At 35.5% G+C, this 18,777-nt stretch overlaps 1 protein-coding gene across 1 annotated transcript in view; it reads left to right on the forward strand.

Annotated features, from left to right (window-relative positions):
• The window catches only part of NUP155 (nucleoporin 155), a 58,827-nt gene that overhangs the window by 18,766 nt on the left and 21,284 nt on the right, over nucleotides 1-18,777 (forward strand). Inside the window, exons 10-20 of the mRNA XM_082835819.1 lie at nucleotides 518-615; nucleotides 1,107-1,259; nucleotides 2,737-2,837; nucleotides 5,159-5,329; nucleotides 7,593-7,703; nucleotides 8,589-8,683; nucleotides 9,761-9,849; nucleotides 10,320-10,382; nucleotides 10,904-11,051; nucleotides 12,155-12,221; nucleotides 13,295-13,410. Of these exons, the coding sequence (XP_082691945.1) occupies nucleotides 518-615; nucleotides 1,107-1,259; nucleotides 2,737-2,837; nucleotides 5,159-5,329; nucleotides 7,593-7,703; nucleotides 8,589-8,683; nucleotides 9,761-9,849; nucleotides 10,320-10,382; nucleotides 10,904-11,051; nucleotides 12,155-12,221; nucleotides 13,295-13,410 (1,212 nt within the window). The remainder of the gene's footprint in view (nucleotides 1-517; nucleotides 616-1,106; nucleotides 1,260-2,736; nucleotides 2,838-5,158; nucleotides 5,330-7,592; nucleotides 7,704-8,588; nucleotides 8,684-9,760; nucleotides 9,850-10,319; nucleotides 10,383-10,903; nucleotides 11,052-12,154; nucleotides 12,222-13,294; nucleotides 13,411-18,777) is intronic.

The raw sequence follows: 18,777 nt of genomic DNA on the forward strand, positions 1-18,777 counted from the left end.
AATCCTTTCAATGATATTTTGATGCTCTAAGGACACCTTATTCCCCATTAACCATTTACCCAATGGATTTAGCTTTCTTTTATGGTCTTTGAAAAAAGATTACTCTTAACAATATTAATGTAAAGAACACACATTCAAGGGTTTTTGCCCGTTCTTGCTCCTTTTGCACTACTTTCCTAAAAAGTAGCCTTAAAACTATTTTAGCATGTTTAAACATGTAAAAATCCTACTGGAGGGGCTTCCCTAGTGGCGCAGTGGTTGAGAGTCCGCCTGCCGATGCAGGGGACACGGGTTCGTGCCCCGGTCCGGGAAGATTCCACATTCCGCGGAGCGGCTGGGCCCGTGAGCCATGGCCGCTGAGCCTGTGGTCCGGAGCCTGTGCTCCGCAACGGGAGAGGCCACAGCAGTGAGAGGCCCGCGTACTGCAAAAAAAAAAAAAAAAAAACCTGGTGGAATATATTCCTTGTAATTGAGTAGATATACTTTAAAAATAAACTTTAGTTTTTCTTTCTTCTAGGACCATAGATCGTTCTGTTTTTAAGCCAATTGTTCAAATAGCAGTGATTGAAAACTCCGAATCACTGGACTGTCAGTTATTGGCTGTCACACATGCAGGTATGTTGTTTTATTTATATATGTGCTTTAATGTGATAACTTTTTATAATCTTCAGGTTTGGAAATTTATGACTGAAAATATGTTTTTACTTCTGTATCAATTATAAGCCATACTAATAATTTGTAAAATTAAGGCTTTTGAAAAATCAGAAGATTCCACTCACTCTGTCTCCTCATTTTATAGATGTAAAACCAGGCCTGAAAGGTAAAGTGGCTAACATTTAGTGACAGAGCCTGAACTGGAACGCAGGCTCCCTTGTCTTATACTTGTAGGTTCTTTCTACTGAAATGTGTTGATTTACCTCTCAATTCCAAGTGATGTCTTAGAAACCACTTCAGCTGGTAGTATGCATGATGATTTAAGATCAGTCAGGAAAGTGATATATGGCTTTAACAGAGTTCTGTGTTTTTCTGTGGAATTGTTTCAACAACACATGTACCTCATGTCTTTTATTTCCTGTTAATAATGGATAATTTTACCCCATCATCAGGTGTAAGACTATATTTCAGTACTTGTCCGTTCAGACAGCCATGGACACGCCCTAATACATTGACACTGGTCCACATCCGCTTACCTCCTGGATTCTCAGCATCTTCAACGGTGGAAAAGCCTTCAAAAGTACATAAAGCTCTTTATAGTAAAGGTAAATTCTGAAATACTATCAGATTTAATATTAGATTCTTAAAATTATTAAAATTAGAATGCATTTTGAGGCATTTGAAATTAACAGATTTCCAGTGAAGTTCAGGATGTTATGGGTTTTTTTAATCCAGGAACTCTTTTTTTATATTAGCTTATATTTCAAATTTTTCATTGGCATATATATTAAAAATATAGTTTTTTAAAGTATCTAAGTACTTTTAAAATTGTTTTATTAGCCTTGTACATGAACTCACTGGTCAAAATCAGTGTTATAAACTGTTATAAACAGTTATAAACTGCTATAAACTTAAAATGACTTTCCTGATACCACGCCTGCTTTGTCAGTGTCTTTATGGATATGGAGAGTTTTGCCTGTCAAAATATGAAATTTTAATAACAAACTCTTTTGGATTAATAATTAAGTTTAAAAAATGAGATTCTAGTTAAACATCAAAACTTGAAAAATCCATACGTGGTTTTCCCCAATATGAGAAAGCATTCGTAAAACAATTTGTTTTTATTTTCTAATCATTTTAAAGCCTTTTCTCTGTTATTGTGCTGTGTCTTCTAATATTTTATTTTTCAACACCCAAATTAAACTTTCCTTCACAAATAGAATTTTTTCAATACATTGTAACATGTACCTTCATAGCATTTTTAATAACAGCTTTAATTGAGATATAATTTACATACCTTTTAAAATGTACAATCTATTAGTGTTTAGTTTATTCATGGAGTTGTACAACGATCACTACTATCTAATTTCGGAACATTTTCATCACTGCAGAAAGAAACCCTGTACCCATTAGCTGTCACTCCCTATTTCCCCCTTCTCCCAGCCCTGGGAAATCACTAGTCTACTTTCTGTTTCTATGGATTTGCCTCTTTTGGACATTTCCTTTAAATGGAGTTGGAAAATACAGGACTGGCTTCTTTCACTTAGCATAATGCTTTCAAGGTTTATCTATTGTAGCAGGTTCTTTTTTTTTTTTTGGCTGAATAATATTTCATTGTGTGAGTGTACCACATTATAATTACCCATTCATCATTTGGTGGGCATTTGGGTTGTTTCTCTTTTTTGGCTATTATGAATGATGTTGTTATAAACATTTATGTACAAGTTTTTGAGTGGACACATTTTCATTTCTTTTGGCTATATACCTAAGAATGGAATGCTGGATCATGATAACTTTAGAAATGTTAAAATGTGAAAAAAAAAAGTTGTGTTTACCTGAAAGAAATGCAGTATAAGGTCTAGAACACTTAATAATGCTACCCTGGCACTAATTATATATCCTTTTAGGGGATTTATTTTTGTTTATTTTGTGACTTGTTTATTTATAAAGATTAATGCTGTATATTTATGTATCTGTATTAATGTCACTAATTATTAATGTCACTAATAATCATAATTATTATGATTATTGAGGATATATATTATTTGACATCATATAAGATTTTACATATTAAACTTTTAGGTATTCTACTGATGGCAGCCTCAGAAAATGAAGATAATGACATTTTGTGGTGTGTCAACCATGATACATTTCCTTTCCAAAAGCCAATGATGGAAACCCAGGTAAGTTATCCTGAGAGATTATAAAGAATTTTTTACATAATTTTAAGTGAAGAATAAAATTATGAGAAACTTTATCTTCTGATTTATTACTGTTTGCTTCTAATAATCTAATATGATTAGCAGTCATACTGAAAAGAAGTATATACTGTTAATTTTTTGTTTTTCCTCTGTGAGATTAGACGTCATTATGGTACTCGTTAAAAAAACCTTTAACAAAAACATTGGAACCCTTTTAGAATGTTCTTCATAATGTACCTGAAAATGCCTATATCTTTTCTGAAATGATCTTTGTCCCACTTAAATATATTATATTTTTAGTTATTATGAGGCCATGCATTATAGATATGACTTAGAATTTTATTCTTATGATCTCTTTAATTTGTAGTTCCACCTAAATATTTAACGTTTTTTCTTTTAATTATAGAAAATTTCAAACATATGCAAAAAATACAATGGTAAACTGAACCCCACATTAAGAAATTACCCATTTCTCCATCTTGTTTCATATCTCTTCCCCACATATATAAATGTATACACACAAACACATGATTGTGTTTTAAAAGTAAATATCACGTATACCACGAAGTCAGCAGAGAGGTCCTGGGTGAGAGGTGCGGCCCCGGCCTATCCTGGCCCAATCCCACACCTAGGCCACCCACCCCAGCCCCCAGCCCAGGAGATGCTGAGAGGAGGCCATCTCTACTCACTCCCCTTGCTGTCCCCTACTCCACTCCCATCTGTCCTCCTAGATGCCCTAGCATAGCTCATGTTACCTGCCCCCAGAGGCTGCTGATCAAACGAGATAGACCAACCCCCACTAGGGTGTGAATGTCTGAGACTCTCTTTGGAGCCATCTCTTTAAAGGCATTTTGGTTCTAGTGTCACTAGCTGCTTCTGGTTATTTTCAAACGTGAACCCGTCTGGTTAGGGGGAGTGGGAAAAGGTGTGTGTAGATGGGAGGAGGAAGAACCAGTTCCTGGGAATGGGGGCATGGTTTGAATGGGCTCTTCCAAGTTTCTGACATGGCCTAAGCAGCTGGGGTAGAGTCAGGAGGTAGGTATGGAGGCAAGGAGCACCTTTCTCAAATTCCTTTCTTTATCCTTTGAACTTTACTGAGCACATACTGTGTTGCCTCATTATGCGACAGACTGTAAGGATTCAGAACTCAGGAAGATATAAACCCTATCTTGATGGGAGCCAGTGTTAGTGGGTGCAGGTTTGAAATCTGGCTCTATTTCCTCAAAGCAGTGACTCAGAGGACTAACGTGTCTCTGGTCCTCAATTTCCTAACCTATAACAGTTTTAATAGTACCTACCTCTGTGGGGTGGTTGTGGGATTAAATGAGTTCACGTGTGTAAGGTGCTGAGAACACTACCTGGCACACAGGAAGCACTCGATAAACGTTAGCTACTTTTAAAGTAGATACTATATATCATATATATCATATCACTTCATCTCAATAATACTTGAGTTCTCAAACAAATGTGGACTTTAAATATATATATATAAATATAGCTCATGAACTTTAATCAAATTCTGGTCTCCCAAAAACAGCTATACAAGACATTAAGTCAATGGAAAAATTCTGTATTGACTGGGCATTAGATTGTATTAGAGAAATGTTAATATTCTTACATGTTAGGATAGTATAGTGGTTATGTTAGAAAACATCCTTATTTTTAAGAGGTGCATGCAAAAGTATTTAGTGGTGACATGATATTCATAACTTTCAAATGGTTCAATAAATGAAAAAATATAGAAAGAAGAAAGCAAATAGGGCAAAATGCTATCAATTGTTGAATCTAGGTATCAGGCATATGGACATTTATTGTACTTTCAACATTTTATTAATGCTTAAAATTTTTTATAATAAAATATTTTAGAAGACTAGACACTTTTTTTTAGAGAGTATCTTAGTTTAGAAAGCAGATGTAACTTCAGAAGAAAACAAAAACTGTATGTCAGCAGATTTAAGCACTGAACCTACCAGTGTAGATCAATTTACCCTGGAAAGAGGGTAGAAGGTATAGTCTTCAGTTACTGAAAACATTGTAATTTTAGTAAATACTATTTATAGTTTATCCTAAGAAAATTTTGCCTTTGTCTTCTGGTATGAAAAGATTTACTATCATAGAAGATGCCTGATTAAAAGAATAGACATTAGAAAATTAAATACAGACTTTTGAGAATATTTGTGCTGATGTATTATTATTAATCTGTTAAACCCTACATTATTTAAAGATTGTATTATTCTTTTTTAGAAGGTTTTGCCTCATGTAACTTTAATAATATGTATAAAACGTTTGTTTCTTCTACATAGATGACTACTCGTGTTGATGGTCATTCCTGGGCTCTTTCTGCAATAGATGAGTTCAAAGTAGATAAGATAATCACACCCTTAAATAAGGATCATATTCCCATAACTGACTCACCAGTTGTTGTACAGCAGCACATGTTGCCTCCAAAGAAGTTTGTTCTCCTCTCAGCACAGGTATTTACATCATCTGTTAAGGTGGAGAGAAAAAGAAGAGAAGCCATATTTAACGTTTTGGTCAAAGTATTCTGCAGTAGTTGCTTAATAGAGTCGTTTACCTAAGTACTTAGGAATGTTTATTCTTAAAATATTCTTAAGGAATAGTTTATAAATACCAAAAATGCGGACCTTCTCTAGTTGTGGCAAGGGGGGGCTACTCTTCATTGCAGTGCACAGGCTTCTCATTGCGTTGGCTTCTCTTTGTTGTGGAGCACGGGCTCTAGGCACACGGGCTTCAGTAGTTGTGGCACGCGGGCTCAGTAGTTGTGGCTTGCAGGCTCTAGAGCTCTAGAGCGCAGGCTCAGTAGTTGCTCCGCGGCATGTGGGATCTTCCTGGACCAGGGCTCAAACCTGTGTCCCCTGCATTGGCAGGCAGATTTTTAACCACTGCGCCACCAGGGAAATCCAAGAGCTTGCTGTTTATAAAGTATTGCTATTATACTTTTTCTAAAGTAGCATTTCTATCAATAGTATTCAGCATAAAATTAGTAAAACAAGCTATGTTTATTTCTTATCATGTAGTCCTCACTTGTTAAAAAAAGAATCTTTTAGTATTTATTTTTTGAGTACCGATGCATTGACAATTCCACTGGTAAGCAGAGGGGTATACACAATAAAATCTCCCTTCTGGTTTGGGTCCCCTCCCTACAGACACCCATGTCATCAGAATCTATATCTTTCCAGAGATATGTTATGATATCAATATACAAACAATATAAGTATATTTATAAACACACATTAGCATATTGTATGCACTGTTTTATACTTTGCTTTTTATGTTTCAAAGATACATTTCAGATATCTTTCCATAGTAATATATAAAGAACTTTCTCATTCTATTTTATATTTGAAAGGCATTCCTTTATATGGATGTACCATATTTAACTAGGCCCCTATTAATAGATCATCTTTTGCCTTTAAAAATAATGCTGCGGGCTTCCCTGGTGGCGCAGTGGTTGAGAGTCCGCCTGCTGATGCAGAGGACACGGGTTCATGCCCTGGTCCGGGAATATCCCACATGCTGCGGAGCGGCTAGGCCCGTGAGCCATGGCCGCTGGGCCTGTGCGTCCGGAGCCTGTGCTCCGCAATGGGAGAGGCCACAACAGTGAGAGGCCGGCGTACCACAAAAAAATAAAAATAAAAAAAAATAATGCTGCAACCTTGTGCATATATCGTTTTGCCTGTATGTAAAGCTGTAGAATTACATCTACTGGATCAAAAAGTATGTGTGTTTATCAATTTGATAGATGTTGCCAGGTTCCCTGTATATATACATACATTCACTATCAGTGAATGTTGAGTGCTTGTTTCCTTACATCCTGTGCGAGTATAATATGCCATCGTATTAAGAGTGAGATTGACTGTCTGTTCTAGTGTTTATTTTTCTGTGAATTGTCTGTTCCTGTTCTATATCCACTTTTCTATTAAGTTGTCTTTTTCTTTTTTATTTATAGAGGCTCTTTATATGTCAAGGAAACTAACTTTTTGTGATTTAGTCTCAGACATTTTTCCTGGTTTGCCATCTTATTTTGTTTACTGAGATTTTTTTTCCCATGTGGATAAGTTTATAAGTAGTTGAAATACTCAGTTTTTGGGGGGGATTTCTATTGAAGTTTAAAAAAAAAAGACCGTCCGCACTCTGAAGTTCATAAAATAATTCACCCAGAGTTTCTTCTACTACTGTTACAGTTTTATTTTGTCCTGTCTGTTTGGAATTTATCCTGTTTTAGGTATGAGTATGGATCCAGCTTCATTTTTTCCCAAAGTGGACATAGTTGTGCCAACATGATTAATGAAATATCTAACTTTGATCCTTTAGTTTGAGGGGCAGCTTTTATCATATATTAAATTCTAGTGCTTACTTGAGCCTATATCAGAACTTTCTGTTTTGTTCCACTTATCTGACTGTTTATTCATGTGCTAATACCATGCATAAGATAAAGGTTTATAATATGTTTGTGTCTGACAGAGCCTGCACCTTTTTGCTTTACTTTTTTAGCGGGGAGGGGCAGTGTTCTCTTATTAAGTTTTCTGCATGGATATATAGATCTAGTATAGGCTAGGAATTGAAGTGTAGATGATCTTTTTGACCAGTTTACTTCATATCCTTGAAGTTACTTTTTTGTTTCATTGCTTTTATTAAATAAGGTAGCAAGGTCAGTTGCTACTAGCCATGCTTGATAAATCTATTATTCATCCTCTTTTTTTTTGAACTTCTTAGGGGAGTCTTATGTTTCATAAACTTAGACCTGTAGATCAACTGAGGCATCTACTTGTGAGTAATGTGGGTGGAGATGGAGAAGAGATTGAAAGATTCTTTAAATTACATCAGGTAATTATTTATACCTTTTTTTTAATTGTGATGATATTATGTAAGTTAGGATTAAAATACTGTGGTTAATACCAGTCTTCCTTTCTTTGCCTTAATCACTGTATGTGTACTGGTACTTGGGAGCAGTATTAATATGCTATAAGGGTTTATGGTAAATGCTCAGATTTTTGTTCTGTTTTTGATAAATTCTTATCATTAAAGTGTACTAGTAAGAGTGTGATGTTCAAATTATATGATGAATGTATTTTTATTAAAAGGACAAGATATTTATAGATAAATAACTTTTTTAATTAAAAACTTCTTTTTTTTAAGCTACAACTAGAAATGATGAGGTAAAACTGGGAATGCTTAGTTTAAAATCAGGAATATCAGATCAAAGTTAAATATACACACTCTGAATTCAAACTACCAGCTCCACCATCAGAGTAGATTACTTGAATTCTCTGAGCTTCCATTTCCTCATGTGTAAAATGTGTATTAAATTATAATATGTGGAGTGAGGATTAATATGCTCTAAACTCTTAAAATAGTGCTTGGCACATGACAAGTACTTAATAAATGTTAGCTATTATTGTTATTTTCTGAAAGGTTAAAACACCATGAGAAAAAAACCCGGGAGTGGTGGGGGACTAAACCAGAAACTAAAGTAGAATCTAGATAAAAAGAAAAAGAGACCATCCTTTAATAACAGCGCCTATGATAAACTTTAAAACCAATAGTGTTTACTTCTCCTTTTTCATACCAGCTGATTTCATTCATTCAGCAAATATTTATCAAGTACCTGCTCTGTGCTAGGCACGGGTTTAAACACTGGATACAGAAGTAAACAAAACTTCTTTTGAAATGTTTATGTTTTACATAAGGAAAGATACTCTTTTTTTACAGGAAGACCAGGCCTGTGCAACTTGCCTTATTCTTGCTTGTTCCACTGCTGCCTGTGACAGAGAAGTATCTGCTTGGGCCACTCGGGCTTTCTTCAGGTATATATCACTTTCTTTTGTTCTTGGCCACTTTTTATTAATGGTTGCATTGGCTAATATGGTTGTTTAAGGGTTTGCAAAACAGTTGAGCAACTATATAGGCAAGTTAGTAAAATTTAAATTGGAAAGGTGATAATACTACTGGAAGCAACTAGATTAGCATAATTTATGCATTGTTACTCTTTCTCTGGATTCTCTTCTCCAACTTCTTTTGTCTAGTCTTCTACCTCAGTTATTATCTCATCTATCTTTTCTACTTCCTCAAACACTACCAGTTCTGCTTTATGTGTATCATTTGCATTGAGAGATTGAGTCACTTTTAGAAAACTTGGTATCAAAGAGATATTATTTGGAAAATATTTAGCTAAGAATAAATTTAAAATGCAATTTTGTTTAAAAGAATTTTTTGAGTAGTCTAACCATAATCTAGTATGAAAATTACAGTACCATATACTTATTAAATACATTCTATGCATTGCAGACTCTTCTTTAGAAATTGCCAGAGTCCCTTATGATTCTTCTTGTTAGCAATTTGAAGTCAACATTTACTAAATAAGTATTTTATTATGTATCTGTGTATATTTCACTGTCAACACAATGCATTTAAAGTCTCTAATGTTTTTTTTAATATTTATTTATTTATTTATGGCTGCGTCGGGTCTTTGTTGCTGCATGTGGGCTTTCTCTAGTTACGGCGAAAGGGGACTACTCTTCATTGAGGTGCACAGGCTTCTCATTGCAGTGGCTTCTCTTGTTGCGGAGCACAGGCTGTAGGCGCGTGGGCTTCAGTAGTTGTGGTGCTTGGGCTCAGTAGTTGTGGCTCGCGGGCTTTAGAGCACAGGCTCAGTAGTTGTGGTGCACAGGCTTAGTTGCTCTGTGACGTGTGGGATCTTCCTGGACCAGGGATTGAACCCATGTCCCCTGCATTTACAGGCAGATTGTTAACCACTGTGCCACCAGGAAAGTCTCTAGTGTTTAAAGCATTTATTTTGAAGCTAAGCAGGACTTGAAACAGTTCTAGCTTTTAAGATGTATAGTTTCACTGAATAAACTCAGCCCCTGTTGTCATAAAAATAGGTATGGTGGTGAAGCACAGATGAGATTTCCAGCCACTCTCCCCGCTCCAAGTAATGTTGGTCCCATCCTGGGGTCTCCTGTCTACTCTGGTGAGTATGAAACATTGAAATGAAGCTGTTTCTAATAGAGTTGAATTTTAGAAGCTTTGTAGTGTATTTTAATGGATAAAGAATTTCATTGTATTTTCTTTACTGCTACTGCATTATTAGGGAATAATTCTACAGATGTCTGACTCTTAGGGTTATGATATATTAATATTGAATCTTTAGTGTATACTGGGAAACAAAATAAGATATAACCAGTAGTATTTACAGAACTCATTTGTTATTTATTCAAAAGGAAAGAGTTGAGAGGTTTAATAACAAACTCCCACCTCAATGTTTTCCAAAGTGGGGATTGTTAGAAAGTTGCTGGGAAATGAGTCCCTAATTCTTGAATATATTATGGGTGGTGCCACTCCTCACTCTTACACTTAGAAACAGTTTCTGTGTCTAATTTTGATCAGATACAAAAAAAACTGGGAGATAATTTTATAAATCTTTATATTCTTTCTTTTTAGGTTCTCCTGTTCCTAGTGGTAGTACATACCTGAATCCATCCTTTTTGGGAACACCATCTCAAGGTACCTCTTTTCTTTGTTTTAGGTTGCTACTACTATTCTTTTTGAGGAGCTAACATTGTGAATTATTATTCTTAATGCTTAGAATGGGAAAGATTAACTTGTCCTATTCCCCTGAAAATAATGTAGTTTAATAGAAGTGGCATCCAAGCAAGTATTGGCATTTGGCCATGAATGCCTTTACTTAGTGGACCTGGAAAGCCCCCTTTTTGAGTATCAGGACTTAATTACCAGCCCTGAACTGTATAATTAGTCCTGTTTTACTCCCAGCATTAATGTGCAGTGATTGCAAGCTTGCTTTCCTTTTCATCCTGCATTGCCCACACTTGAAAGCCAACTTGGGAGTTCCTCTCTAAGTCTAAATCTCTCTTCTTATCAAGGAAAACCAAATTAAATAACTATTTATTTCAATATTTTTGTAATTCTTTTTACCTATGGGTCTAGGGACAACTGACTTGGGTTATTGAGAATTCTGAATATTTAAGGTTAAGTTTAAAGATTTGTTTTTCTTACGTGTGTACAAGGTGTTCATCCTCCTGCTATGTCAACTCCAGTGTGTGCTATGGGAAATCCAGCAACTCAGGCCACAAGTATGAGTTGTATGGCTGGACCAGAGATTGTGTACTCTGGAAAACACAATGGTATTTGCATTTACTTTTCTCGAATCATGGGGTAAGTTTTTCATGGGATAATTAACTATTGATTACCTTGTTCTATTGTGTATAGTTGAACATTTTTAACTTTAAATTTGGGACATCATTTGTGCCTACTAAATTTTACTTATAGTTTAAGCTCACTTGTCCATTAATAAGATTGTTTTCTGTCATTCAGCTTTTTTATTATCTAACCATCTATATTTGTTACTGTGTTTTATGTATGTATATATATCTTCAAAATATATCTACATATACTAATATGTAGTGTAACAAACCACCCCATAACTCAGTGACGTGTCTGCAAGTCAGTTAGGCAGTTCTGGTCTTGGCTAGGCCCACTATGCATTTGAAATCAGCTTTGAGGTTGAAGAGAGTTGTGTCACTCTTGGCTGGACTCTCACATATTTAGGGTTATGTTTGTGTGTTGGTCTAGAATGGCCTCAGCTGAGACAGCTGGATTGTTCTCCACATGGTCTCTCATCCTCTAGCAGGCTAGTCAGGGATCATAGACTTGGTGGTGGTAAGGTTCCATGAGAGAGAGTAGAAACTTGCAGAACCTCAGGATGCCTGGGCTCAGAATTGGTCTCCTATCACTTCTGCCTGACTTACTTGGCAGGGGGACATCTCCAAGCCAGCCCAGATTCAAAAAGTGGGAAATAGACTCCTCGTTATAAAGGAGGCATCAGAGTCATTGTAAAGAGGATAGGTGTTGGGAGGGATAAAGAATTACAGCCATTTTTCAATCATTCTACCAGATCCACTTAATTATCATGTCTGGTGTGTATTTTTCTTAGATTGGAGTTGTATGTTTTCCTATGAATCATTTGCTTAAAAATGTGAAACAGTGCAGAACTCACTTTATAAGCTTCCTTGTCTCCAATTTATTACCCAGGGTCTTTGATTTTTCTTCAACAGTATTTCATTATGTGAAATGACTTAGATCTGTCAGGTTTGGAAATTTTCCTGGTTTTTTTGTTCTTTCAGATAACTTAGTAAAATGTTAAATGAAATCATTGCTACACTTTAAAAACTAAATAAACACATAGAAAGGAATTTACTACTTATTGTAATTGTTTTTATTCATCTACAGCACAATCATTAAAACATTTTTTGTTCCAGAAACATCTGGGATGCTAGTTTAGTTGTGGAGAGAATATTCAAGAGTGGCAACAGAGAGATCACTGCAGTAAGTGTGTTATATAAATAACAGTATTCCATTATCTCTGTGGAGCCAGTTTACATTATTAATGGGGAAGTAGATTGTTTTATATCTCTTGATGTTATAAACAACATGCAATGATTATTCCTTTATATACATGTTTGTGTACTCGTCCAGTAAACTGTTCACCCCCTGAGTTACATCTCAGCTCTGTCACTTACTAATGATGAGTAAATTTCTTAACATTTCAGAGCCTGATATCTCACAGTAAAATGAGAATGTATCTCCCTCATAACATTGTTATGAGGGCTAAATAGAATCAGTCCTAATACTTAATATTGCTCAAAGTTACAATTTAATGTATTGCTTATATGCCCCCAAACTCCAAGAACCTAGCACTAATTTCCATGTATTGGTGTACTTTCCAGAGTGCTTTAAGAAACACAGAAATTTGTACTATCATAAATTCAGGTATTAAAGGTTTCTTTTTAATGTGAAGTATGCATGCAATTTATTTTAAGCTTTTTTTCTTTTTAAGATGGAAAGATACTAAATATCTTTTTAACTCTGATACTCTATTTTAAAGTTCTAAATTTTAAAGTTTCTCAGAATCAGAATGTATTAACATAGTATGTGATTCCATTTGTGTGAATTTCGAACAGACAAAACCAGTCTATATTCTATGATAGAGGTAAGAAAAGTGGTCGGTTACCTAGGAGGTAGAATGACTAATGACTAGAAAAGGGGCAATAGGGAACTTTTTTGGGTGTTGGAAATACCCTATATTGTGATCTGGGTGGTGACTATATAAAGATGTAAAAAGTTATCAAGGTATTCACTTAAGATTTGTGTATTTTACTGTCTGTAAATTATACCTCATTAAAACCAGAGCAGCAGGGGGTGGAGGGATGTGGGTGTCTAGCCCTTTATTCTGGTCACCAAGTATAAATTGATAAAAGAAATAACTTTACTGTTTATGAAGATAGGGTACCTTAGAATTAAAACTTCATGTTCAATTATGGGTATACAGCATATGTGTTTTTTATAGAAGCTTTTTTTTCATTGTTTTTAAATGTTTGAAAATATTTCCTTTCTTTCAGATTGAAAGTAGTGTTCCCTCCCAGCTGCTGGAGTCAGTGCTACAAGAACTGAAAGGTTTGCAAGAATTTCTAGACAGAAACTCCCAGTTTACAGGAGGACCATTAGGAAATCCAAAGTAGGAATAAATAAGATTTATTTCCCTTTTTATTCTGAGATTTAATTTACATGTTATAAAATTCATCCTTTTAAAAAGTTTCATGGTTTTTAGTATATTCATAAAGTTAAACTATCATCACCACTATCTAGTTCCAGAACATTTGCATCACACCAAAAAGAAACCCTATGCCCATTAGCAGTCACTCCATGTCTTAATTCAAGCTGAAATAACAAAGTTACCATAAACTGACTGGCTTAGACAACAAACATTTATTTTTCATAGTTCTGGAGGCTGGAAGTCTGAGATAGGGTGCCAGCATGGTCAAGTTCTGGTGAGGACCTTCTTCCTGGTTTGCAGACAGCTGCTTTCTTTTTGTGTCGTTACATGGCAGAGAGAAAACCAGACAGCAAGTCCTCTGGTTTTTTCTTAGAAGGGTAGTAATCTTATCATGGGTCTCCACCTTCATGAGCTCACCTAAACTTAATTACCTCCCAAAGGCCATACCTCCAAAAATACCATCGCTTTGAGGATTACTATGAATTTGGTGGGACACAAACATTCAGTTGGTAACACTGCAAAGTTGTCTTTCCCCTAGTCCCTGCCAAATACTAATCCACTCTCTGTTTCTATGGATCTGCCATATTTTGGATCTTTTATGTAAATGCAGATATACAGTATGTGGCCTTTTGTTTCTGGCTTTTCTCTTAGCATAATATTTTCATGTTCATATATTGTAGTGTATATCAGTACTTGGTTTCATTTTTCAGTTCATCGTTTGATGCATATTTGCCTTGTTTCACCATTTTTTCTTTTTCTTTTTTTAATTGATTTTTTTGTTTTTTATTGAAGTATAGTTGATTTACAATGTTGTGTTTCAGCTTTTTGGCTGTTATGAATAATGCTGATATGCACATTCCTGTAAAAGTTTTTGCGTGGACACATGTTTAGGATGAACATTTTTTGTTGCTGTTGTTATAAAAGTAATATGGACTTGTAAAAAATTCACATCACTCCCCTGATGAATTAATTTGAAGTATGACAATATAAAATTTCAAATCATGTGAACATACATGAATATATGAATATACACACATGTATATAAATGTATATTCATATATGAATATACATTTCTTTTTTAATACAATTTTTAAAGCTTATACTCCATTTATAGTTACTAAAAAATAATTGGCTATATTCCTTGTGTTTTACAATACATCCTCATAGCCTGTCTTATACCCAGAAGTTTGTACCTCTCACTCCCCTACCCTTATATTGCCCACCCCTCCACCCCCTCCCCACTGGTGACCACTTGTTTGTTCTCTATATCTGTGAGTCTGCTTCTTTTTTGTTATATCCACCAGCTTGTGTATTTTTTAGATTCTACATATAAGTGATATACAGTATTTGTCTTTCTCCGATTTATTTCACTTAGCATAATGCTCTGCAAGTCCATCCATGTTGCTGCAGATGACAAAATTTTGTTCTTTTTTATGGCTGAGTAGTAGTCCACTGTAAAAGTAGGATCTAGGTAGGCATACTTTTTGTGAAACATTGTTTACATTCAGTATATTCTTTAGAGCATTCCAAAACTAATAGAATAAATTTTGTTTGTATTGGCTACATGTTATTCCATTATATTCAAGCAATTAGTGGTATAACTCTATGCGTAATTAGGTTGTTTCTATCTCTTGATGGTATAAACAGGGTTCAGTGAGTATTCTTTATACATGTTTGTGTACTTGTTCAGTAATACTCAGATGAATTTCTTTAGAAGTAAAATTTTGGGATATAAGAGCTTTTAAAAATGTTGGTATGTAGTATTTGGTTGTCCCCTGAGAAGGTTATACCAATTATTTTTAGCCTTCAGAACTCTTTTAAGTGTATCTTAACATGTATATATTGATTTCTAGCCCCTGCCACTTTTTAATTCAGTTTAAGAATCTTTGTCTTTTAACTCCATCTCATTTTGCTGGGGTTAATTAAATGTTTGATCTGTTTCTCACCATCCTGAACTTGTGGGCTTTGTTGTGGTTTGGGGTTTGTTTGTTTGTTTTTCTCCCCTTCCGTTTTACTGGATTGATTTAAAAGTTTTATGTATGACTTTTCTTCTTCTGATAGTTAGTTTTAAATTCTGAAAAATATACATCTCAGTCATCATTAATTGAACAGAATCTGTTATCTTACTTCTTTCCCCTACCCTCTACCACTGTCCTTCTTCCTACATAGCTGGAATTTTAGTTGGAAGGTGTCTTTTTTTTTCTTGTTCTTTTCCACCATTATATTATTCTTCTGTTAATAGTTTCTAAGCAGTTTATTGAATTTACAATTACAGCCTCAATTATAACCTTCGATTTTGTAACCTACTACTTTGCTAATTTCTCTTTACTGTTTTTAGTAGTTTTTTTCATTGGGTTTTTTTGATTTTTCAAATATGTCATCCTGTCATCTGCAAATAGAGATAGTTCTACCATTTTCTTTCTAACTCTAGTTGCTTTCTTCTGTCTGCATAGGCTAATATCTCCAACATAGTGTTAAAGAGTGGAGATAATGGTGCACATCCTGCTCTTACTCCTGACTTCAATGGGAAAGTGTGTAGTGTTTCCCCACTAAAGAAGATGCCTAGATATAGTTTAACATGATAAGAAAGTATCCATCCATTTCTATTTTATTGAGTATTTTTATGAAGTGAGTATTGAAGTATGTCAAATGTATTGTCTACATCTTATAGAGATGATTGTATAATTTTTTTCCTTACCTTTATTAAGAGATTTCCTAATTTCAACCAACCCTCACAACATTAGTCTCACTGAGTATGGGAATTTTTAAATAGCTTTTTTTTTTTTTTTTGCGGTACGCGGGCCTCTCACTGTCGTGGCCTCTCCCGTTGCGGAGCACAGGCTCCAGACGTGCAGGCTCAGTGGCCATGGCTCACGGGCCCAGCTGCTCCACAGCATGTGGGATGCTCCCGGGCCGGGACATGAACCCGTGTCCCCTGCATCGGCAGGCGGACCCCCAACCACTGCGCCACCAGGGAAGCCCCTAAATAGCTTTTTGAGATAAAACTTACATACCATAAAATTCACTTGTTTTAAATCGGTTCAGTGATTTAGTAAATATATAGAATTTCTTCAGTCATGACAACAATCCATTTTTAGACCACATCCATCTTGTTCATTTGCAGTCACTCCCCATTTCTGCCCTTCAGCCCCAAACAATTACTAATGTATTCTGTCTCTGTAGATTTACATATTCTTGACATTTCATATAAATGGAATCATACAGTGTGTGGTCTTCAGAGTCTTAGTATCTTTGCTTTGCTTCTTTGGGTATGTTCCATGCACATACAGCCTGGGAGGTGAGCCCAGAAGTTGTGTTCATCTTCCTCAGAATTAGGGGATCTCCTCCTCCAGCCTCTTCTTGCTCTGATTCCCCATATATTCCCTAGCTCCCAGAGGCCTCTTTTACTGGTCCTCTGGATAGAAAGTCAGTGTTTTCTCCCAGTTTTCACTGTCTTATCATACAGCTTTGCAGAAGTGGTGGTGCCTTTGGGGCAAAGCATCAAGAGAAATAACTGATTCCCTCCAAACTTTTTGAACCAGTGTTTCTCAACCTTGACACTGTAGACATTGTAGACTAGATAACTCTTGGTGCTGGGGACTGTCTTGTGCATTGTAGGATGTTTAGGATTATCCTTGGCCTCTGCCTACTAGATACCAGTAGCTCTCCCCAGTTATGACTCGAAATGTCTCCAGACATTGCTGAATGTTCCTTGGGAGTTTTACTCACCATACTGTTTTGAGACTCAGTTCACCTTTGGACAAAGCCTGAAGATAAAGGAGTTGGGGGCAACCCAGTATACTCACCTCCATATGGATTATCATTCGAGTTTTGACTTCCCCTCATCAATCTGTGTGCTATTTAGAGTCCTCAGGTGAATAGTTGCTTTTTGTATCATGTCCAAAGTTCCCACTTGTAGTCAGTGAGAGAGACTGTAACAGGCTTACTCCATCTTGGCCAGCACCATCAGTTGAGTTTTTTATTTAGTATCATTATGTGAATCTGGTTTCAAACGTATTTAATGTGTTTTAATCCATTGCAGGTTGTTTTTTCAATGGAAAATTATCCCAACCTTTTGCCTCTTCAGACAGCTCTGGAGTCCTTTTTGACAGTATTTGGTAGCATCTTTGCTTTCTAGCGTGACAGGACGTTTCAGGCTCATTTGGCACAATTCTTGCCCTAGAACTGGATTTGGCCATTTCTCTAGGGAGCCCTAGTTTCTTTTGGTAGGAAAGGGTATTAGAGACTACAGCTAGAGGTATTAATTCCTACTGGTCATGCTATATGTTGTTTTGCTTTTTATTTTTTTTAAACAACAAAATTATGAGTTTGTATTGTTTTTCAGTTCAGCTTTAAGATTAAAGAGAATTTGCTCAGTTTCTTTTATAGTATAGTTGTATTGCTTTTACCCTAAAAATTTTGTTTTCTAACAACATTGACATAATCACTTATGAACCTCATCCGACAGTATACCTATTATAGCTTCAGTAGTCATACTTTTTTTTTTTTGCCATACTCCATGGCTTGCGGGATCTTAGTTCCCCCAGCAGGGATCGAACCCGTGCTCCCTGCATGGAGTCTTAACCACTTGACTGCCAGGGAAGTCCCTCTTTTTTATTTTAAATGGAAGTATAGTCCATTTACAGTATTATATTGGTTTCAGGTGTACAGCATTGTGATTCAGTATTTTTACAGATTATACTCCATTGGAAGTTATTACAAAATAATGGCTATAATTCCCTGTGCTATACAGTACATCCTTTTTGCTTATCTATTTTTTACATAGTATTTTGTATCTCTTAATCTCATACCTGTAATTTGCCCCTTCCCTCTCCCACTTAGTAACCACTAGTTTGTTTTCTATGCCTGTGAGTCTGTTTCTGTTTTGTATATACATTTTTTGTTTAAGTTCTTCATTCTTTTCTTTGCATCCCTAAAGTTGCATTAAGAGCTGAAATAATCAGATTCTTCACCAAATGAGCACCAAATGCTTTTATTAGCTCATTTCTCTCAGTGACCAGTATTTCCTGACAGCAGGTTCTTTGCTTTTCACTTTTGTCCTGAAGTTTTCATATCTGTAAAATGGTATTCTTAATAATACGTACCTTATAGAGTTGTTGTATTATGTTAAATCATTGGTGGGGACAGAAAGCAAGTGTTTGATAAATGGAAGCTATTGTTATTAACCATTTACTCTCAGTGAAAATTTAAGCATCTGAGAGATTAAAATGCTCCAGGTGTAAATTGTTGTATTGATTTGTCAGTGATTATTTCACTAATCTACAGAGGAAAAGAATATTTACAACATATTCCAGTTCACTATATACA

Source organism: Leucopleurus acutus (assembly GCF_964270905.1).
Source record: "Leucopleurus acutus genome assembly, chromosome: 3".
Lineage (NCBI taxonomy): Eukaryota > Metazoa > Chordata > Mammalia > Artiodactyla > Delphinidae > Leucopleurus > Leucopleurus acutus.